The 21,724-nt window shown below is 41.9% G+C and overlaps 1 protein-coding gene across 6 annotated transcripts in view; it reads left to right on the plus strand.

The window, feature by feature from the left end:
- The first annotated feature begins 11,235 nt into the window (after window positions 1–11,235).
- ABL2 (ABL proto-oncogene 2, non-receptor tyrosine kinase) overlaps window positions 11,236–21,724 on the plus strand; it is a 96,132-nt gene continuing 85,643 nt past the window's right edge. For 3 of the 6 annotated variants that reach the window (XM_053916057.1, XM_053916055.1, XM_053916056.1), the window contains exon 1: window positions 11,237–11,686. In XM_053916057.1, coding sequence (XP_053772032.1) covers window positions 11,530–11,686 — 157 coding nt within the window. In that variant the 5' untranslated portion in view covers window positions 11,237–11,529. Of the gene's footprint in view, window positions 11,687–21,724 lie in introns of all 6 variants that reach the window. The other 3 variants (XM_053916058.1, XM_053916059.1, XM_053916054.1) reach the window with 2 other exon arrangements.

Raw genomic sequence — 21,724 nt, forward strand, 5'->3', positions numbered from 1 at the left:
GCTTCATTTCAAGAGGAATCATTCCAGGTGCTGAGGGTTGATGATGCAAGGTGCGTAGTGATCTAGTCTCACAAATCAGAGTCAATTCTTTTGCTCCCATTGGTCAAAGCAAACGGCAGGACCAGGCCGGCTTCAAGGAAAAGGGAAATGTACTACAGCTTCTGACGCGCATTGGATGTCATCGTAAATTAAACCTCTCCTTAGGCAAGATGGCTGTAAAATACAAAGAAAATTTGAGTTTGCGAAGTTGAAGTTGGATTCCAAATAAGTTACGGTTTTAGTAGCAGAAGTGAGAAAGTTTTGATTAACTTGGTCATCCTATTCTGGTGACCTGTTGTTGTTGTGCTTCTGAAGCAGTCTTATTTCCAAAATACGTTTTTCATCGTGTGATTTTTTTGTTTGTTGTTGCAACCTACACGTAACATTGAAACACTCAGGGGTAGTCAGTTAATACTTTTTTTTTAAAGGTCTCTTTAAGGATCGTCAAACAGTGTTGGAGGAATAGCGTATAAATTTCGGTTTTACTCGAATCCTTTCCTCCATTCTCATCCTTAGCGGACTTGGAAACTGGAGCAGGACACTCTTCTCGTGCCACACTTTGAAGACAGGCTCCGTCCGGCAGGCCAGCACCCTCTCTATGGCAGGCAACAACGACAGACGGCCTGAAGGCGCGCGTGAAAGGACACCACCTCTTTCCAGTTCTGTGAACTGAAATGTCTCATTGCGTGCTTCTGCGTGTTTGCAGAAAACTGAAAGATCACCACTTTTATTATAAAAGCCTCACAGGTAAACATCACAGGTAACATAAATGTCACAGGTAAATAAATCTTTTTTTTTTTTAAGCAGTGTTTTGTATAATTACGCAATTGCAGGATATTTAGCAGGTAAGATTTTTTTTTTTATTATTTTCTTTGGTAAGAAGATTAGAGACTGAAGGGATTGTGCCAACATTTACGGTCACACTGCCTGCTGAGAATGCAGCTGGATGACCGAAGTGCAGTTTGTAAATCCTCAAACCAGGAAGGCAATCTGAAACTCCTTTTCTAAAAAGCAACATTCCTAAGAGCCAGGGAGAACCTTTTGGTGTTGTCTGCTGATTTGGGGCAGCCCCTGGGGTCCCATAGAGAGCTCGGTCATTGGTAGAGTCTGTGAGTCAGCTCTGCACGGTGAGGGAACAACGTATCTGTTACCAAAATGTCCCCTTTTGTTTGTCAACAAGACATCTGAGTTGCAACAGCCTCTGAATTAAGAAATGTAACTTTATTCCATTTCATAGAAAATCAAGAAAAAGGTAAAAGAATGCATCTTAATCCACGTTAGCTTGTTTGGTATGCCCAAGCGAACTCAGCAGCAACTGTTTTAGACTGAGTATTGATGTCTTTTGGAGGAGATAAAAACCAAACCAAAACAAAAAAACCCTTTTGATTGATTTAGAAGTACTGGCTTTTTCTCATCCTGGATTTGTGAGATTCTCGATTATCAATGCCAGGATTTGTATCAGTTCTCGATTATCACTCCCCCTTTGCCAGGTTCAACCCTCAATTCTTTTTTGCAAAGTGTGCAGCATGCTCTGTTTTGATTTTTTACCTCCTTAGTCCTGTTATATGGGTCACTCTAACTCCCTCTCATTAAAATAACACAGTTGTGCCCTAGCTGGTGTGGCTCAGTGGATTGAGTGCCAGCCTGCAAACCAAAGGGTCACTGGTTCTATTCCCAGTCAGGGCACATGCCTGGGCTGCCGGCCAGGTTCCCAGTAGGGGTGGGGTGCATGAGAGGCAACCACACATTGATGTTTCTCTCCCTCTCTTTCTCCCTCCCTTCCCCTCTGCCTAAAAATAAATAAAATCTTTTAAAAAGTAATAAATAAAGTTGGTCTTTCCTTAAAAAAATAACAGTTGTTTAGCTCTCTTTCTCAGTGATGTGTAGGTCATGCTGTTGTAGGTATTATAATTTTTCTTTTTCATTATCTTCATTCTTAGAAAATACAGTCACAATATTCACAATGTTAAAAATTAAACTAGCACTATCTCCATACAAAGCACAATAGTTAATCCACAGGCAAGACCAAAGAACAGTTTGTTACAATCGCCCACTCCAACTGCACCTCTCCAAGGAAGGCAGCAGGGGATGATCCTGTGCCGTGAACTGATAATCTAGGTTGTCAACATCAGCCTGAGGGCAAAAAACAGTAACCAAAAGGTGGGTGGATAATTTGTCTTGGAGCCATTTAACAATAAAAACAGAGCTAAAAAATAGAAGCATTCAGCCTCTGTTTCTGTGGGCTACCACGTGGCTTAGCACCTTTCCAGGAACCTATGGCATCAGGGCAGAGACTGAGACCTTTTCACATCCTGGTGAGGAGTTTCCCAGTGCCAAACAGGAACAGTCCCTGGCAAGCGGGAAGGTTGGTCCCTGCAGCACTGGTGGCAATCTCTAAAGTAACAGAGGCACACGAGCAAAGACTGGCAATGATCGTCTTTCAAAAATATGTCCCTTTGAGACTGTATCCATCTCTAACCAAAAGCTAATTAATAGATAATTTGTCAGCATATATCCGAAAAAAAAGCAGACAACCAGTGTTTGTTTAAAAACAAGTCATTCTAAAGTAACTTTGTTTTGTGTCATTTTTTAAGTGTTTTTTTTTGTTGTTGTTGTTGTTTAGATTTCACTTATTTGTTTTTAGAGAGAGGGGAAGGTGGGGAGAAAGAGAAGGAGAGAAACATTGATGTGCAAGAGATACACAGATTGGTTGCCTCTGACACCCTCCCCACCAACTGGGGACCTGGCCTGCACCCCAGGCATGTTCCCTGACCAGGAATTAAACCAGCGACCTTTCAGTTTGCAGGATGATGCCCAGCCCCCTGAGCCACACCAGTCAGGGCTGCACGAGTCATCTCAACTAGCTTAAGAAAAAAATGGATTATGAATATAGAGGCTTATTTTTTCTCCCTGTATACCTGTTCCCTCTTCCTCTCTATTCCAAATGAGGGGAAACATGGCTGCCAAAATAGCTAGCACTTTACATCACACAGTCCAGGCTCTCAAAGGGGAACTGGTCTCTCTCGGTTCCAATTCCAAAATTTCCAGAGAAGGACTGTAATTGGCCAAGTGTGGGTCATCTGACCATCCCATGGCCAATTACTGGTGGCTGGGGGTGGGGGTGAGGCAATTTTGAGCTGTTCTAAGAGCTTCCCAGATATTAGCTCCTCATACAATCTTTGAAGGTAGATGTTATTGTTAACTTCGTACTGTAGGAAGGAAACTGAGAGAGGAGTTTTCAGAAGGAAAACATAAACCTAGTAGCAAACGCTGAAGTTCACCCTAATAAGATGGTAATAAGCCTCCTCTCCCACCCCCTTCTTTTGGGAACTGTTTCCTATTATCTCATATAGAGAAGCTTTCATGTCGTTCTGTGACTTTTAAAAATTATAATTTGGGGATATTCCTAAGCCCTTACACACGTGTGTACTTATTTCATTCTTTTTTAAAACCAGTGTTTAGTATTACATGAACTATTCCTATATTGGTAGACAGTTTGCTTTCAGTTTTTCACTGTTAAAAACGATGCTGCGACTGTAGGCAAACATGTGTCTTTGTATACACGTAGAAGTAATTTGTAGGACTTACCAGGTAAAAGAACATGTGAGCTGATATTCTGTGTATACATAGTGAGCATATGTATTGATAGATACGGCTAAATTCCCCCCCAAAGATGTGCCCCAGTTTTCACACGGGCCAGTTTGTCCTTCTGCATAGTACCTTCAGCGACCTTAAACAGATAAATTCTAAAGACTGGGGTAGAGACAAGGGTTAGTGTGGATCCAGAAAAGGGACACCTAATCTAGCCTGTCAGTTAAGGCTACTTGGAGGTGACTTCTAAGCTGAGTCTGAAAAAGACAAATGGGAGTTTGTCAGTAAAATAAGTGTGAAATGGGTTAAAGTTTTAAAGGATGGAATATATTTCATGTTAGTGAGGATCTAGAGCAACCAAATATCATCTTATATTCTTGGTAAATGCCTAGTAAAATGCATATCTATGGTCACCAGAAGACATGTAGTAGGATATTCATAATAGCATTGTTTGTAATAACCCCAAATGCATTCCATCCTCAAGTTCATCAGCAGTAGAATGGATAATTCCAGTAAAATATATCCTCATGCAATGCAATACTATACAGCAATGAAAAGTAAATGATCTACAACTACAAACGATATAATGAGTTTCACATGTATAAGATTGGGTGAAAACAGACAGACACAAAAGATTTCATACTGTATGGTTCCATTATGTAAAGTACAAGAGATGCCAAAATTAACACATGCTGTTGAAGTCAGGATAGTTGTTACCTTTGTGGAAAGAGGAGGAAATGGGTAGACAGTAGAAGAGAGCGTGGAGAGGGCTTCTGAGGTGCTGGTGATATTCTGCTTTTTGGACCTAGATGCTGATGGCACAGATGTGTTTAGTCTGTGAAATTCATCAGCATGCACACACACTCGTGCTTGCTTCCCTAAATGAACATTATGCTTCGATAAAAAGATGAAAATAAAAGAAGGGGGTATTGGCTTTCAAGGCAGAAGGAACAGCATGAACATAAAGAATCTTGATGAGTTTACCTAGGAACAGCTCATCGACTGGGAAGGGAAGGGGAGCTGGGGGTGGGAAGGGGACAGAAGAAATGTATTAAGTAGTAAAAATCAGATTATCCTGGGTCCCTTCTGATTCTAAGAATTTATGTTTTTATGGTTAGTCCAAAGCCATATACCTAGTTAATTCTTCTTCTTCTTTTTTTTTTAATCCTCACCTGAGGACAGTTTTTCATTGTTTTTAGAGACAAAGGAAAGGAGAAACATTGATGTGAGAAAAAAGCATTTATTGGTTGCCTCCCATACTGCGCCCAGACCGGTACCAGGACCAGGGATCAAACCTGAAACATAGGTATGTGCCCTGACCAGGAATCAAACCTGCAACCTTCGGTTATGGGACAATGCTCCAAACAACTGAGCCACACCAGCCAGGGCTACCGAGTTAATTCTTACAATGAAAGATAAGACCGTGTGGAAGATTGAAAACACAGTTCTGATATTTTGCTGGTCCTCCTATTAAGAGGTGGAGTCTATTTCCCTACCCTTAAAATCTGGGCTGGCCTCGGGACTTGCTTTGATTAGTAGCATGCGGTAGAAGTGATGCTGTGAGAGAGTCTTGGGTCCCAGGCCTCTATAGTTCTTGCAGCTTCTACTCTTGCTCTCGTAGAATCCTGAGACCACTGTGCTGCAGAAAGCTCAGTGTATGGGCTGAATTTGTTCCCCCAAATGTGTACGTTGAAGTCTTAACTCCTGGTGCTTCATAATAGGACTTTGTCTGGAAACGGGGTCTTTATAGAGGTAATCGGGGTAAAGTCAGGTCATCAGGCAGGCCCTAATCCAATAGGACTGACGTCCTCATAAAAAGGGGGAATTTAGACACAGTCACGCACACACACACTCACTGGGAACGGAACACGCCATGTGAAGATGAGGTCAGAGATAGCAGTGATGCCTCTACGCACCGAGGAACACCAAACATCATCAGCAAACGCCAGAAGCTAGGAGAGGTAAAGGTCAGATTCTTCCTCACAGCCCTCAGACAAAAGGCAGTCCTGCTGACACCATGACCTTGGCGTTCTGGCATCCAGAACTGTGAGTAAATAAATTTCTGTTGGTTTAAGTTGCCCTAATATACTAATAAACTAATACACCTGTTCATTCTCCAATAGGTGAGATTGTTTGTATTGATCTGCTAGGGCTGCCATAACAAAGTACCACAGACTGGGGAAGTTAGACAACAGAAATTTATTTTCTTAATGTTCTTGAGACTGACGTCTGAGGTCAAGGTGCTGGCAGGCTGATTTTTTCTGTGACCTCTCCCGGGTTTGGGGATGACTTCCTTCTGTGTCTTCACATGGTCTTCCCTCTGAGGGTGTCTGTGCCCAAACTTCCTTTTCTCATAAGGACACAGTCACATTGGATTAGGATTGGCTCGAATGACTTCATTTTAACTTCATCACTTTATACATCCTGTCTTCAAATACAGTCACATTGCGAGTGAGGTGCTGAGGGTCAGAGCTTTGACATGTGAATTGGCAGAGGGGGCGGAGGGGACACAACTCAGCCCGTACTAAGAGGCCATATGGAGGAGAAGCAACACACGGGCAGCAGCACCAACTGCCTGAAGTGAGGCCATTGCGAACCTTCCGTCCGGCCCAGCGCACCCTCCCGCTGCAGGCTATTACATGAGTCAGCGTAGGGGAGAACAGCAGAACCAATCCACAGAACTGCACGAAGGAAGACAATAATAAATCACTGCTGGTTTAAGCCACTATGTTTTGGGATAGTTTGTTATGCAGCAATAGATCAAAGAAACAACCCCCATTTCACATAAATTATAAACCAGACCCATTTCCATTACACTATAGTTAGTGAGAGGCTACACGTTAAATGGATTGTTTAGTTGGCTATTTCATTATTACCGTAGAAAAAGAGTACTAATTTATTCATTTAAAATGAATAGACGTTATTATCGATACTAGTAACGTTTATATAGAGCACTTTGCCAATTTGAAATAGTCTTTTAATAATTTATAAAGTTTTTTAATAGAAGAAATATTGAATCATAGACCTATGGGAGTTAAGAGGAGCAATAAGAGGTCATTTAATCCATCTCCTTATCTTCAAAGAGAATGACTTATTCTATCCCAGCCAGATAAGAGTCATCTTCCTCCTCCTGATTGTCATCCAAAAAAACTTTTAAAGCATGGGTCTGTAAATGGAACTGTATTTGGTCCTCCATAGGCCTTTAAGGATTTAATACAACAACAATGCAGAGAGAAACCACACATAAACAAAATGCAAAGTACTGCATGCGCAGCTTAAAAAGAATGGGTAAGGTGATGTGGTATGTACACACGATGGAATATTATTCAGCCATGAGAAAGAAGGTAATTCTGCCGTTTGTGACAAAATGATGGTTAGCAGGGGCGGGGTGGGGGTGAGGGAAACGGGAGATACTGTTCAAGAGTACAAACTTTCAGTGATACAATGAAGAAGTTCTGGGATCTATTGTACAGTGTGATGGTTATAGCTAATAATATGGTATTATAAACTTGAGATTTGCTAAGAGAGTAAATCTTAAATGTTCTCACCACAAAAAAGACATGGTAATTATGTGAGGTGATGTAGATACTAGCTAAGGATATGGTGATAATCATTTTGCAATATATAAATGTATCAAATCAACATTTTGTACACCTTAAACTTAAGCAATATTATATGTCAATTATATCTCAATAAAGCTAGAAAAAGAGAAAGATACATATAAAATGATATTTTTTTGTTCCAAGTTATCTACATGAACATTTTAGCCCATGCAGATAATATGCACAGAGATAAACACAATCATACAAAGACTATGCATGTATTCAAGTAAAAGAAAAAGGCTCAGGGAAATATGACAGCTCTCAGGTATTTGAAGGGCTGTTGTGTAGAAGAAAGGTTAGGTTTGCTCTGTGTAGCTACTGGGTACAACTGGGACCAGAAGAGAAACAGGTGGAAGTTTCAGGGAGGCAAGTGTCAGTTTATCTTTAGGAAGAACTTTTTAATGATCAGAACATTTCAAAATAAATGGGCTCCATCACTGGAGTTTTACTATAGAGGGAATTCCAGGAGATTAATTTTGGAGATGACCTCCGAAATTCTTTCCAACCCTATGATGCCGAACCACGCATCAAAATCAAATGCATTTGGGGGGAGTTGAGGAAGGTAATTGAATTTTATAGGCAAAGGATTGTTACCAGCTGTGATTGTTTTAGGTATGGACTGAACAAAGTCCAGGGAAACTGTTATATCTTTATGCATAAGTCTGAGATTTTCTTATAAGGAGGCAGGGTTTGAGTAGAATCCTACGTACCGTAACGGGTGTTACTTGGGAGTCCTATTGGGGAAAATATGATCAAGTCAGAGCTGAAAAAGAAGACATCCTCAAGATAGGCTAACTGAAGATTATCTATCCATCCATCCATACATCCATCCATCCACCCATCCATATCTGTCATAGAAAGGGTGGGAGTTTAAGGAGCAGGAGATGATGAACACTAAGCAATTACAAGCCAGGCTATCCTGGAAAATAATTTTGAAACATTAGATGAGAAACCTAGACATTGTACATAATGGAGGGGAGAAGAGCATGGTCACAGAAATGAGAGGAAGAACTATTTTTGTAAATTGCTGGGTGCTCCAGGTCTGGAACCCGGGAGGAAAAGACCAGCAGCAGAAGAATCCAGCAGAGAGATGACGTGAGTCCCAATGAACATTGTGTCCCTCCAGATGTAGAGAAAGAAGTAGATGTGGTAGATAATGTAAGAATGTAGCAATGACTTGGAAATGCAGGCAGGAAAGGACAGGGATCAGTGAAGCACGACTCACATGCTCCGTGCTTCTGGAAATGGTGGTATTGCTTCTGGGGAAGATAAAGATAATGAGCATCTATGTCTTCAGTGTGCCTGTTGGTGTTGGTGCTGTTTTTGATATTTCATGCCAGTCCCTGGCCATCACTAGGGTGTGTCAATCCCTGCTACTTTTTTTTTTTTTTAAAGTTGGTCCCTGCCCTTGCCAAAAGCTCACAGCTACCCTCCATTCAGTTTGAGATGTTTGGGGATTGTTTCAAATGTTGAAATGAATTCTCAGGTAAGTCATTTTGGCTTGGTTATGTTGGGATGAAGTATTTTCCCACACTTTGTTTCTCCCAAGTCTGTCACAGCCCCCACACTGAAAATTCCCAACTCACTATGAAAATGAAAGAATGGAAAACATTTACAAGACAGTGCATGTATCCTAAGTCTCCACTTACAAGATATTTGCTCTAGCCTGGACAAGATCTTAAGAACCAATGGTAGAGGAATTTTCACAGGCAAAACAAAGGTCTTATGTAATCACTCACATGTGTAGGTAGCTGGTGATAACCAGGTAAGAATGACTAATAAAGTGATAGATGATTCTACATGGTTTTATTGGTTGGTTGATGTTTTTGCTTTTAGTTATATGCAAGGTGGTAGGTGGTGGTGATGGTGGGTGGGTGGGGGGCTCACCTGAATAAATACTGTAGAATTTGTTCCATGATCTAAGTTTATACCACTTGAAGAAATTAGGCTTGGGAAAGCTGGAGGAGATCTGAAAACATTACATTTTTTTTGTTTTAATAGTAAATGATTGTATGACACTTATATGCCTGATAATTCAGTGCTTTATTAATTCTCACAAAAGCCCTGTAAGGTAGATACTATTGTTATTATCATTACTTCATAAATGAGGGACTGATGCGCAGAAAGGTTATTTGCTCAAGAACAAATAGCTAATAAGTATAAGAGTCCACTTTTGAACTCAAGCAGTCTGGCTTCAGAGTTCATGCTATACTATACTCATCTATTATATAATATGTATCTATTACATAACATTATATCATTATTAAACACTAGCAGAGAAGCCAGAAAGTTATCCCCAAATTGAAATTCTCTCAGATAATAAAAATCAAACAACAAAACAAATTCTTGCTCTATGACCACCTTTAGTCCTTGTGAATGATTATTTTTCAGGAGTTGCAAACACTTCGGGAATTAAAATGGAGGGGGGAAGATTTTACACACTGGAAAACTTTGGTCCAAATGGAAAATTCATATTCTATTCAGTGCGAAAGCATAGTGGTTCTGTTCCCATTTGGGGGGCAATTTCAGTTATTTCTGGCCAAAGCCTGGATGGCAATGGAATAATTTCAGAGTGCTCTTATAATAGTGAGTATCAATGTCAGTGAATGGTTCACTTAAGGTCAGGAAGATTCTATGAAAGACATGTGAAGAAGGCCTGCATTTCCCTCTTCCTTTAACCTATCTCCCCAGTGGTGGTTTAGTTGCTTCTTTACTGTGGCACCCATCCTCTCTGCTTTAATTTTAAGCAAATTTTCAATGTGGTACCTTCAATAACTGATACTTTTAATAAAGGAAATAGAAAAGCCAAAGGAAAAGCAGGAGGGTAATTATCCAATTCTTTGACAATTTAAAAAACTGGATCAGCCCTGGCTGGTGTGGCTCAGTGGATTAAGTGTTGGCCTGCAAACCAAAAGCTCGTGGGTTCGATTCCCAGTCAGGGCACATGCCTGGGTTTTGGGCCAGGTCCCCAGCAGGGGGCGCCCAAGAGGCAACCACCCACAGATGTTTCCCTCCCTCTTTTCCTCCCTCCCTTTCCCTCTCTCTAAAAATAAATAAATAAAATCTTTTAAAAATATTTTTAAAAACTGGATCAGTATTAAGATGCAGGAATATGCAGTGGGGGATAGTGAGTATTTACACTTCTAGATGTATGTGTTTATACGTGTGTGTGGGTATAAAAACACTTTTTCGCTTGAGTCCCTCTTTAGATAATATAAGTTAAAGGTAAGTTCTGGCTCTGAAACAGCGTTAAAGATAGATTCCCCCCCCTCCTCTGTAATCAAAAGAAGACCTGACCACGTGCCCGGTATGTAAAGCACGCCAGTGAGAAGACTGGCTTTACTGTCAAGCATTGTGAGGCTAAGAGAAACACACGTGTGATTAGATGGTAAAGGCGTTCAAGAGGAATTCGTGGTAATATAATACGAGGAATGGGGCCACAACTGCTTCTCCAGTGAGTCTGTAGAGTGCAGACTACTGAGCCGCGTGCAATTTAACATCATGAAATAATTTCAAAAAATCATAATGAAACAATAACGTACTTCTTTACCATCTTCATGTACATTTTGGATAATTTTGATTCTAGGCTCACTGCCGACTGCGGTGTTTAAAGGGATTCTCCTGAGCACTTTAGGGATGCTCACCTGACACCACATGCCCAGTGCTTCTCTGTCCAGCTGCGCCTGCTAATGAGCGGTGCACCTGGGGCGCTTAGCTGGACTGATTGATTTGACAGGTGGAGGTGCAACAGGAAGGGCTTTACACCCACCAACCCCCGAAGGCCGTAGCGCCCTGAGCGGAACGTGGGAAGTCGAGGTGCCGGGTAAGGACAGAGGGGCCGAGAGACCTGACGCAGCAGCCAACGTGCCCACGAGGTGGGCACTCGAGGACCCAGCCCGCGAGGAGGCGGGGGCAGCGTGGGCGGGGCGCGAGCGGGCGGGGCGGGGCCGCCGGGAAGCCCTCCCCCCGGGTAGCGGAGGTGACTGGTTGGGTGGGGGGCGGGGGACGCTCTGCCCCACGCCCTCCCAGTGCTCGGTGGTTTAAAGATGGCGGCGGCGGCGGCGTTGGGGGCGCGGAGCCGCGGGAGGAGGAGGGAACAGGAGGATCTGTGAGTCGCCGAGCGGCAGCGCGGCGGCTGCTGTGTGGAGTGCGGGTGCGGAGCCGCCGGCGGCCCGGCTTCTCAGGGCCGGGGCCTGGACTGGCAACGAGACCGGAGCAGCCCCAGGAGCCCGAGGCCGGAGCCGAGGAGGAATGTGACCAGGGGTCGGCGGGGGCGCGGGCGTACGCGAGCGCAGGGATGGGGCAGCAGGTGGGCCGCGTCGGGGAGGCTCCGGGGCTTCAGCAGCCGCAGCCCCGAGGGATCCGGGGCAGCAGTGCAGCCAGGCCCTCCGGCCGCAGGCGGGACCTGGCGGGGCGCACCACCGAGGCCGGCTTCAATATCTTCACCCAGCATGGTGAGTGAGTCCGGGAGCCGGCGTGCGGGCGTCGGGAGGCCGGGGGTGGGGCTGGGGCGGGGTGGGCGGTAGACAGGCAGCCCTTGGGGGTCGAGCGGTGGAAGGGTGCCCGGGAGTGGGGGCGGAATCCGCTGCCATCTGGGCCAGTCACGGGAGGCGAGTCACACCCCTCCCCCTCCGTCTCCAGCCTGGCTGGCAGCTCCCGGGGGCGGAGAAGGAAGGAGAAGTGGGCTTAGGGACCGTGGATGGACTCTCCTCTCCCCTGGGACGGGACTGCGCGGCCCGGGGAGGATGGTGGATGAGGTGGGGTGTGAGCTCAGCCCTGGAGGTGTTAGTACAAATCGGTCGTTAGCGAAGGGAGCGTTTGAGTTGTGCCTTAAAGGGATTGGGAAATAGCGACTGAATCTCAGGAGACAGTGTCGTATAAAGTATGTTTGTAAGTCAGGCGATGAGCAGTGTCGGGGCAGGGAACAGTGCCTGCCCGAAATACCCTTCTGTGGGAGAGATAAGGGTGGTATCTCAGCACTCTTGATCCCCCCACCCCCCCAACCTGAAAATGAAGGGCTTTGCCAAACCATCCCCCAGGTCTGCTCTTTAGAGTAGGACAGAATTCCGAGATAGCGAGTAGGGCTCAGAGGTTGGTGGGCATGGTTAGGACTTCGGACGTGAACACGTTTTCCTTCCTGCTCCGTGTGCATGTATCCGTACTTACACCCTTTCTGTAGTCCCGACCCTGTTACTTTGGTTATCAAGGTATTTTTAGAATCGTCTCCAAACTCTTTCGATCATACGCTTTTTATCAGTAAAAGAGCATAAACTTCTGGAATTAATGTACCTTTATGAATTTTGTACTTGCACTTCTCTGCTAATACATAACTTACAGTGTACACAGAAATAGAATTTAAGAAAGCGTGAGATGAAAAATAAGTGTACTAAGAGTTCTAATAGATACCTTTGCCTACAGCCCAGTGGATTCTTTTGCACTTCCTCTGAGGTGCACCCCCCCCACACCACTTTTGAGACCGCTTTTCTGGAGGAAGGAAGAGTGGAGACGGGGGAAAAAACAAAACTGACCTTGGTGAGATGTAGATATCCTAAGCCCTGAGAGAAGCTGGGGAGAGATGTGGCTTCTATATGAAGGACTGGATAGTCGAGGTTGGATGAGAGGTAGCAAAATGGAATTCCACTGAAGGGGCCTATAGAAAATTATAAAGGAAAAGAAGACTGGGTTTCTGTACTGCACAATGTAGGGAAGAGGAGGAAGAAAAGGACGTGTGAACTAGTTGTTAGAAATGGAGTTTTGGAGGAACTAATGCAAAGAAAGAGATGTACCCAGGGAGCTCTGTCAGGGGAGTAGTGTCAGAGTTATATGGGCTTTGACTTTGTGAGTAAGCCTAGCTATTTCTTCCTGGAGGAGATCTAAGTGGTTTGGGGCCATTCGAGAAGTACATGTCTGCTATCGCCCTGGCTGGTGTGGCTCAGTGGCCGAGGGCTGGCGTGTGAACCAAAGGCTCGCCGGTTCAATTCCCAGTCATGGCCAGGTCCCCAGTAGGGGGCGCTCGAGAGACGACCACACATTGCTGTTTCTCCCTCTCTTTCTGCCTCCCTTCCCCTCTCTATAAAAATAAATAAAATCTTAAAAAAAAAAAGTAGTACATGTCTGCTATTAAAGATGTGAGCAAGCTTTTCTTCCAGGTATATGAATGAACATGTTATGAAGGTGCTACATAACTTAGTCTTTATTGAAATCACTTTCTAAAACACAGGAGGCAGGAGTGGGTGAATCGTTTTCAGGGAAGAAATCCAAGTAGCTTTGCTTTGTGGAATAGTGTTAGTATGCATGAAACTTGGCCCAGTAGGCCTCAGTGATCCTCTGCCTCTAGCATCTTATTCAGGACTTCAGATTGTCAGGGAAGGAGGAAGTCATGAAGAACGGAGCAGGAAGAGATTTTGAAGGATGGGTAGGAGTTGGATCTGTGGAGCAAGAAAACGAGGGCAGTGGTCAGGAGAAACAACTTGAGCAAGAACAGTGGAAACGAACATGATTTGTTGATGGGATCGATAGGAGACACCTCTTGGGAGTGAAGCAAATCCTCCAGGAGTAAATTGCAGAGCAGAAGTTGCAAGAATGAAGTCCTGGTCTTCGCTTCACCTGGCTGGGTGCTTTAGTCAGTTACCATCTTTGGTCTTTTTTTAATCTGTAACATGTTGGACTGGATGATTGTTAAGGTACCTTCTGACTGTTAAGATTTTATGATATTAAGTGAGAAGTAGTGGAAAATGTGGCAGAGAAGTTTATATCAGCTTACCTGATTGGCTAGTTTATAGGATACTCAACAATCGCAAGTATGAAATACTGAAAGACTGCCTTTGAATGGAGACAGTAGGAATAGGAGGGGTAAGTTGGAGGGTTATTCCATTCATCTAACAAACAAAAGTTTTTTGAGCACCTGTTATGTGCTGGGGATGTTGCTGTGACTATAACAGAGTCTCTGTCCTTGTGGGACTTAAAGGACTTCACGATTTAATGTAGAGGGTGAAAGAGGAGAGATGACTTTGGAATATTTATTAAGGGCATGAACTCTGGAGACATTCTGCCTGCATTTGAAACCTGGCTCAGCTGCTTATTTGTTTATTTATTTATTTATAGAGAGAAGGGAAGGGAGGGAGAAAGGGAGAGAAACATCGATTGATTGCCTCTTGTATGCCGGCCCTACCAGGGACCGAACCTGCAGTCCAGGCCTGTGCCCTGATTGAGAATCAACCAGCAACCTTTTGTTTGTGGAAGGTTGCTCAACCAACTAAGCCACACCAGTCGGGGACAGCTGCTTATTATCTGTGTGACCTTGGGCAAGTTATTTAACTTTTTTGTGCTTTGGATTCCCCATTTGTAAAATGGGCCTTATAAGAGTACGTAGTAATTAAGCCTAGATTTAATGAGTTAATACATCTGAGGCACTTAGAATAGCTCCTGGCACATAGTTAAGAGCTAAGTATGTGTTAGCTGCTACCATTACTACTACTATTATTAAAAATAGGGATGAGTCAGAGACTATAAGGTTTGACATTGGCTGAGATGATAATTATTCTGTTGACAAGTTTAGAAGTTTGAAGATGATTGAAAGGATGGGAATAGGGTAAGTTTGTTGCCAGAGACCAGTATGAAAACAATGGAATTAGCAATTAGCAAATAATATAGAAAACAAAGGTGAAGTGAGTATTGTTCTTAGACAGATGGGTGTTCATGAACTTTGTTAGATCAATTTCTCAACCTTGGCAGTATTGACATTTTGGGGTGGACAGTTCTTTATTGTGTGTGTGTTTGCAGGGGGTGGGGCTGTCCTTTGCTTTGTAAAATGTCGAACAGCATCCATGGCTTCTACTCAGTAGATGCCAGTAGTATACCTTTCTGGCAACCACCTCCAACCCCCCACCACATTGTGACAGACAGAGTCACACATCGCTGAATGTCTCCTGGTGGGGGGCGGGGTGGGGGGGCACAGTTGCCCCTAGTTGAGAACCACTGCTTAGAAACATGTGGTAGATTTTGAATGGAATGAATTGGATTCCAGAGCCCTTCAGTGGATCTGTCATTCGACATTTACACGAAAGAATCTGGATTCTAGAACTAATGTACAAATCTCTGTCTTGAATGTCAGTAGTGAGATATTTGCACATCACTTTATATATGAAAGTTAGGTCTGACAAGCTACTGAGTTCGAATGTAGGTTTAAAGAAGATGCAGTATGGTACACAGTTAATCAGTAAAAATGTACCCATGTTGTAGAGATGGTTTATCCGAGTCCATGATTTTTCTTCTGGAGAAAGAAGTGATATTTTCTTATTGAAGATGAGAATGGTATTTTTTTTGTTAATATATGGTGAGTTGTTAAAATAATTTGCCTTGCTAGAAGTGATTTTTGTGAATGTAATTTAAAAGGAATAAAAATAATAGGGCTTTTGGTATGAAAGAGGTGAGTACTGTGTGACCTTTCAGAGCTCCTCTGTTGAACCTTTTTGGTGAGCTGATGTTTTGTGACTAGTAAGCAGTCTGGTGTTAAATACCTTTCTTTTTAATATCTGACATACCTCACAACAGTTGAGTGATTGCACTTCAGTCTTACTTCTCGTACTCATTTGCTGAAAGTACTGTTGTAGGTTAACCTTAACTTGTGAAGTTTTGAATACTAGAAATTTTCCTTTAAATCAAACTCATCATTTTGTGTGGTCTGGTTTATGTATTTTGGACCTGTAGTTCATGTTCTGATCTTTGGAGAAGGAAAGATGTAGCACCCCGGGTGGGACTGATACTGTAGAAGAGAAGAAGAAGGCTGTTGCAAGGGACTTTTAATTATGGGGACCTAGTACAGTGGTCACTGATTCTTGTGAGTACTCAACCTTGGAAAAGGAATCGGCTGTTAGGTTTTTATTAACCTCCAAATCTGTACAAGGTACAGCTATATAGCTGAGTCTGTGTTTTTAGCCAAGTGGCAGTCTGAGTTGTGATACAGATGTTGCTGTCACAGCCCAGTTGCCAGTAAGGTCCCAGGTAAATTGTGAAGTCTCGGTTGTCTCCTTAGGGGTCTTCAGCATGCTTTAAAAAGAAAACAAGAGACAAAGGAAAAACGAGCATCTTTTCCCTTCCAGCCCCCATTCTATATATATATTTTTCTGTTCTCTTTATCAAAATTGGGAATGATGGCAATAAATTTATATTTGTGTAGTTCTTTTTTTTAGAATTTATGAAGATCTTTTATGGCCTTTACCTCATTGGATCTTTACTGCTACTCTGAAGTAGGTGGGGGCAGGCATTAATTCTCTCATTTAAGAGATGAAGAAGAGTTCAGAGAATTGTGCGACTTTTCAGGATGATCGCCTTGCTGTCAGCCAAGGGATTGAAACGCAAGCCCTTTTCTCTGAGTCTTGCCATGGCACAGAGATTTGGGGAGCGTGGATTTTCAGATCAGACATAATCGTATTCACCTTCTGCCTTATGTCTGATATTAGTAATGGTTTGCAACTCCAACCTCAGCAGATTGCTGGATTAAATAATAAAGTTATGTAAGGCTCTTCATGAAAGTGCCCGGCGCTAAGTGCTCAGTAAACAGCAGTTTTGTTGTCATTGCTATTTCCTTCAAGACTGTTGTGAAGACCATGAGTCATGTGTGAAAATGTTGTGTAAATTATCTGACACACTGCTATTGTCAACGGTTGTGAAGATTATGAGTCATGTGTGAAATGTTTTGTCAACTAAGACACCGCTATTGTCAACATGATAGCAGGCTAACGTGTGGAATTGTCTCAGGGTTTATGTTTTAAGTCTCTGTTTTCTCTAAATCTGTTTCTCTCAAGTGACTCTTGGTTATTAAAGGACTTCCAGAAAGCAACAAAATGGTAGGAAAGTTTTGGGGATCTGAAATCACAGAAGAATCTGAAATCACATTAGGCCTACATGCCTGCATTCCTCTGAAGGCCAATTTACCTTCTTGTGATTTGTCTTAGGGGCTGGTGGTTCTTTTTCACTCACTCTTTTCGTAGGATGTTTTTTTCTCCCGTCAGGGAAGTTAAACCAGAAACACAGGCCAATGCAAATGTGAAGTTAGGTACAGATTTCATTCTAATCGGACACATTTGTTTGCTAGTTAGGATTTAATGACTTAATATTGTAACTTCCTTCATCTGACATCCTAGATGTTTTTATACCTCCTTGTATTTTTACCTCTGGTTACAAAGTTTCTTGCATGATTTATTTATTTACTTATTCAAAGATTTATTTTTAGAGAGGGGAAGGGATGGAGTAAGAGAGGGAGAGAGACATCAATATTCCGTTGCCTGTCACGTGCCCCCTACTGGGGACCTGGCCTGCAACCCAGGCATGTGCCATGACTGGGAATCGAACCAGCCACCCTTTGGTTTGCAGGCTGGCGCTCAATCCATTGAGCCACACCAGCTAGGTCTAAAAGCATGTTATAGTAGGACTTTTAGATTTTGATCTTTGTAAGTCAAATGAACTTTTTCTTATAATATGCATATGAAATTTCAAAATTCTTATGAATGTTAACTTCACTGAATCTTAACAGATTTCTTCTGGAGTAGGTAAATTTGGAGTTTCACCAAATCATGTAGAACAGCTGTTCTCAAACTTTAGTGTGGAGAGCTTGTTAAAACAGATTGCTGGGCCTCACTCTGAGAGTTTCTGATTCAGGTTTCAGGTGGGATTTAAACATTTGCATTTCTGACAAACTTCCAGGTGTTGCTGATGCAGCTGGTTGGGCTCACACTTTGAGAACCACTGGTAGCGTGAAATTAAGAAGAGTAATAGATCAAAGGTGATTCAAACACTGTCAGCTGTGTCAGGAAAAAAATGTGTTAACTCTTCTGCCTAAAATGGGTTCAAGTCCATGTGTTCCGAGTCTAGTGTACACATAAGTGTCACCGTTTTATCTCATCTTTTGGTGGCAGGAAGAGATGATGTATTTTTGCCTTGGCTTCAACGTAAAGGTTCATATGTTGAAGGTCTGTTGAGAGACGCACTTCTAAGAGAATCGTGAATACCAGGGAGAAAGGGAGGGTGCATCTGGTTCTGCTGACACACGTAGAGTGGGCCTCAGTTCTTGGAAGAAGTAGTGGAGAAGAAAATGCCACTTGGTGCTGTGTCAGACATGTTAATACCTGTCTTGTTTTTTTTTTAAACCCCATCAGACCCTACTTACCAAAATTGAAAAAGATTAGAGACCAAAGAATTTGGGATACCTATTTGTGATTCTATGATTTTGGTATATGATGGTGCCTAGTTACCTTATGGGGTATGTATATATGTATAAAAGTGTGTGTGTATTCAAAGATATTTAGGCTTTTTTAAAAAAAGATTTTATCTTATTTTTAGGGAGGGGTAGGGAGGGAGGAAGGGAGAGAAACATCAGTGTGTGGTTGCCTCTCACACACCCCCTAACTAGGGACCTAGCCTGCAACCCAGGCATGTGCCCTGACTGGGAGTCGAACTGGCGACCCTTTGGTTTGCAGGCTGTCACTCAATGCACTGAGCCACACCAACCAGGGCAATATTTAGACTTTCCCCCTACCTATCTTGGGACCAGTATTGGCATTTTCAGAATGGTAAGACAGGTTGGACCAGTGTGCTCTGTGGCTGCAGATTCAGCCTTCCATACTGTGTAACGAAGGGGCGGTGGGCACTAACACTGCTCTTTGGAATCTCATGGTGACATTGAACTGCCGTCTCAGCCTCTTGGCTTACTGTTGCTACTATTTCCTATCGAAGGCTTTTATTATATTTCCTCCTCCTTTGTTGTAGATTACAGCTCTTACTCTCTTTTCTTTTTAGAAATTGCTAAGATTTACCAGATATCAGTGATAGTACATTGGGCTACTATAAGAAGATGAATGTACTAAGCCATGTTTCTCAATGAATGTGGAAGAAAGTATAAAATATTAGCTATACACATCCTCTAATATTTGTTGTTGATCTATTACATCGTATTGGTAGAGGGTCGTTAGAAAGCTACTGATGATACTATGTACTGGTTGCATAAGTATTTGCATAAATGACTTGGATTCTGAGCTACTAGGTTGTAAGAATTGATTTCTTTACCTTGCTTCCTTCGCACAGTACAGGCCACATAGTAGGTGTGATTGTGGAACAATTGTGAGTAATTATGGAACAGTTTTTTTCTCCTTTTTATATCCTTTTATATAGTGTATTTCTGAAATAGGCATTGTCAGTTAAACACATTTTAAATGACAGTATGTCTGGTTATTAATAGTTTTACCTTATAAAACTGTGTAGGTGACTATTTTTCCTTTATATCTGGGTGTACGTCCAGATGTGTAGAATATCCAGATACGGGTGCTTACCTGCTCGGGTGTTTGTTTTGAGACTAAATATAATTACTTTATGTTTATTTATTTTTGAGGGTGTTGTGTTTGAGACTAAACAATTTTTTAGGGGGACACTGTTTTATAGAATGTTAATGTTAAAAATAAAGTACTCCAGTGATCTTGTGTTTATCTGTGGAGATACTTAATGTGGTATATTTAGTTTATTATTGCAGTGTATGCAACTTACAAGGACTTTTTCTTTCCTTTTTAGGTAATATGGCAGAATTAAAAAAAAAATTTAGCTTAACTCTCTAGAGTATTTTCTACGTTCTTTATTCAGTTATTTTGTAGAAATTAATGATGTTAATGTTTCTGACAGAATTTTAAGGCATAATTTAGATAGAACTGCTATCCAGCCCTGGCTGGTGTGGCTCAGTAGGTTGAACGCTGGCCTGCGAACCAAAGGGTAGCCAGTTGGATTCCCAGTCTAGGGCACGTGCCTGGTCCCCAGTAGGGGGCACGTCGGAAGCAACCACACATCGAAGTTTCTCTTCCTCTCTTTCTCCCTCCTTTCCCCTCTCTAAAAAATAAATAAAATCTTAAAAAAAAAATAGAACTGCTGTCCACAAGAATGATGCTGCTTAAATAGATGTTGATGAACATGAGTCTTGTTTTGTGCGTCTGTGAGTGTGGAAGTGTGATATTTTATACAATAACTCTTGGTTACCAATCTCTGCCCTTTCGGTTTGGGTGCATAATTTTAGTATGTAAATTGTGGTCATTATACTAATTATAATTAGAGAATTTCTCAGTATTGTTTTCAATTAAACTTCCACTCAAATAATGCATGGATTTAAATATAATACTATGCTAAATTTGATTTTAGTTGCTTAAAAAAGTAAGAACTCTCTTGAGCGCTTTTCCCCCTCTTTGCTTAGCGCGGTAAATGTGCTGAGTCTGTAGTGGTGGCGCTGCCGGTCCCTCCTCCACACTGAACTCTGCCAGGACTGGCTTTTGATCCAGCAGAACACAAAGCTCAGCAGGCCCAGGCAGTTTATAGTCCCTGGTTTGCTTTCCAAGGAGAGGGAGGGTTTAGAAACCTTTCACTGGATGTGGTCAAGGTCAAAGAAAATGTTCTGTGGCTTAACATGATATGTAGTGTGAACACATACAATTTTGTTAACACCTTCCTCTCTCTGTGCTAATTCCAGCAAATTAAAATAACAATACTGAGTTAGGACTAAAGATTGTCACTTAGCATTTTGTGGTTCCAGATAATTACTAAGAGAACATTTTCCTAAAACTAGCAGTCCCAACATGCACAGTTTGTATCACCATCTGCTTCCTATAGGAAAGAAAGATTGATACATAAACTTTTTTGTTATAGTAGCTTTTATTATTTTTGAGATTTGCATTTCTTGTTGTATAAGAATGTATGAAGTATCTCAGTGTAAAAGAAAAATCAGTACAGAGGCATATAGACTAGATATGTCCCTATAGAAAGTCCCCTTTGGTATTCCTACCCTGGATCCATTTTCCCTTATTAGAGGGAACTGTTCGTGGCTCTTGTATTTTCCCAGAACTTGCCATGTATTTACATGTGTAGGAGCATGTACACATTAATACTTCTCGTCATTTTGTAGATGGCGTTGTACTGTATGAATTTTTTCCTCCCAAATTTGCTTTTTGTATTTAAATGTCTGGAAGGCCTTTTTGTGGCGGTGTGTGTAGATTTCTCGTTCTTTCAACAGCTTTGTAGTATTTCATGCCCTAGGTATGTATTGTAATCATTTTGTTCAGATAGTAGTCATTGTCTTATTGATGAATATTTGTTTACAAGATTACTTAAAAATCTCATTTTAAAATTTTTTCTGTTACTAACTTCATCCTATCTGGAATTATTGTATATGTATACATACATAATTTATTTGATATTGGAAGCAAGTTAAAGCTTTTTCATTGCACTAATTAATAGTTCATCAATTCTCACAGCTTTGAAGAGCTGTATTTCTCATATATTAAATTCTCAAATGTTTACAGATCTTTTAAAAACTCCCTGGTTCCATTTATCTTCATTTCTTCCTGTACTTGGTTAACATTGTTCTAATTATAATAATTATCAACTTAAAATGCATGTGCTTATCTGGGTAGCTCCCCATTATTGTGTTCTTTATCAAAATTTATTTGGCTGTTTTGTACATA

This window comes from Desmodus rotundus, chromosome 12, assembly GCF_022682495.2.
Source record: "Desmodus rotundus isolate HL8 chromosome 12, HLdesRot8A.1, whole genome shotgun sequence".
Classification (NCBI taxonomy): domain Eukaryota; kingdom Metazoa; phylum Chordata; class Mammalia; order Chiroptera; family Phyllostomidae; genus Desmodus; species Desmodus rotundus.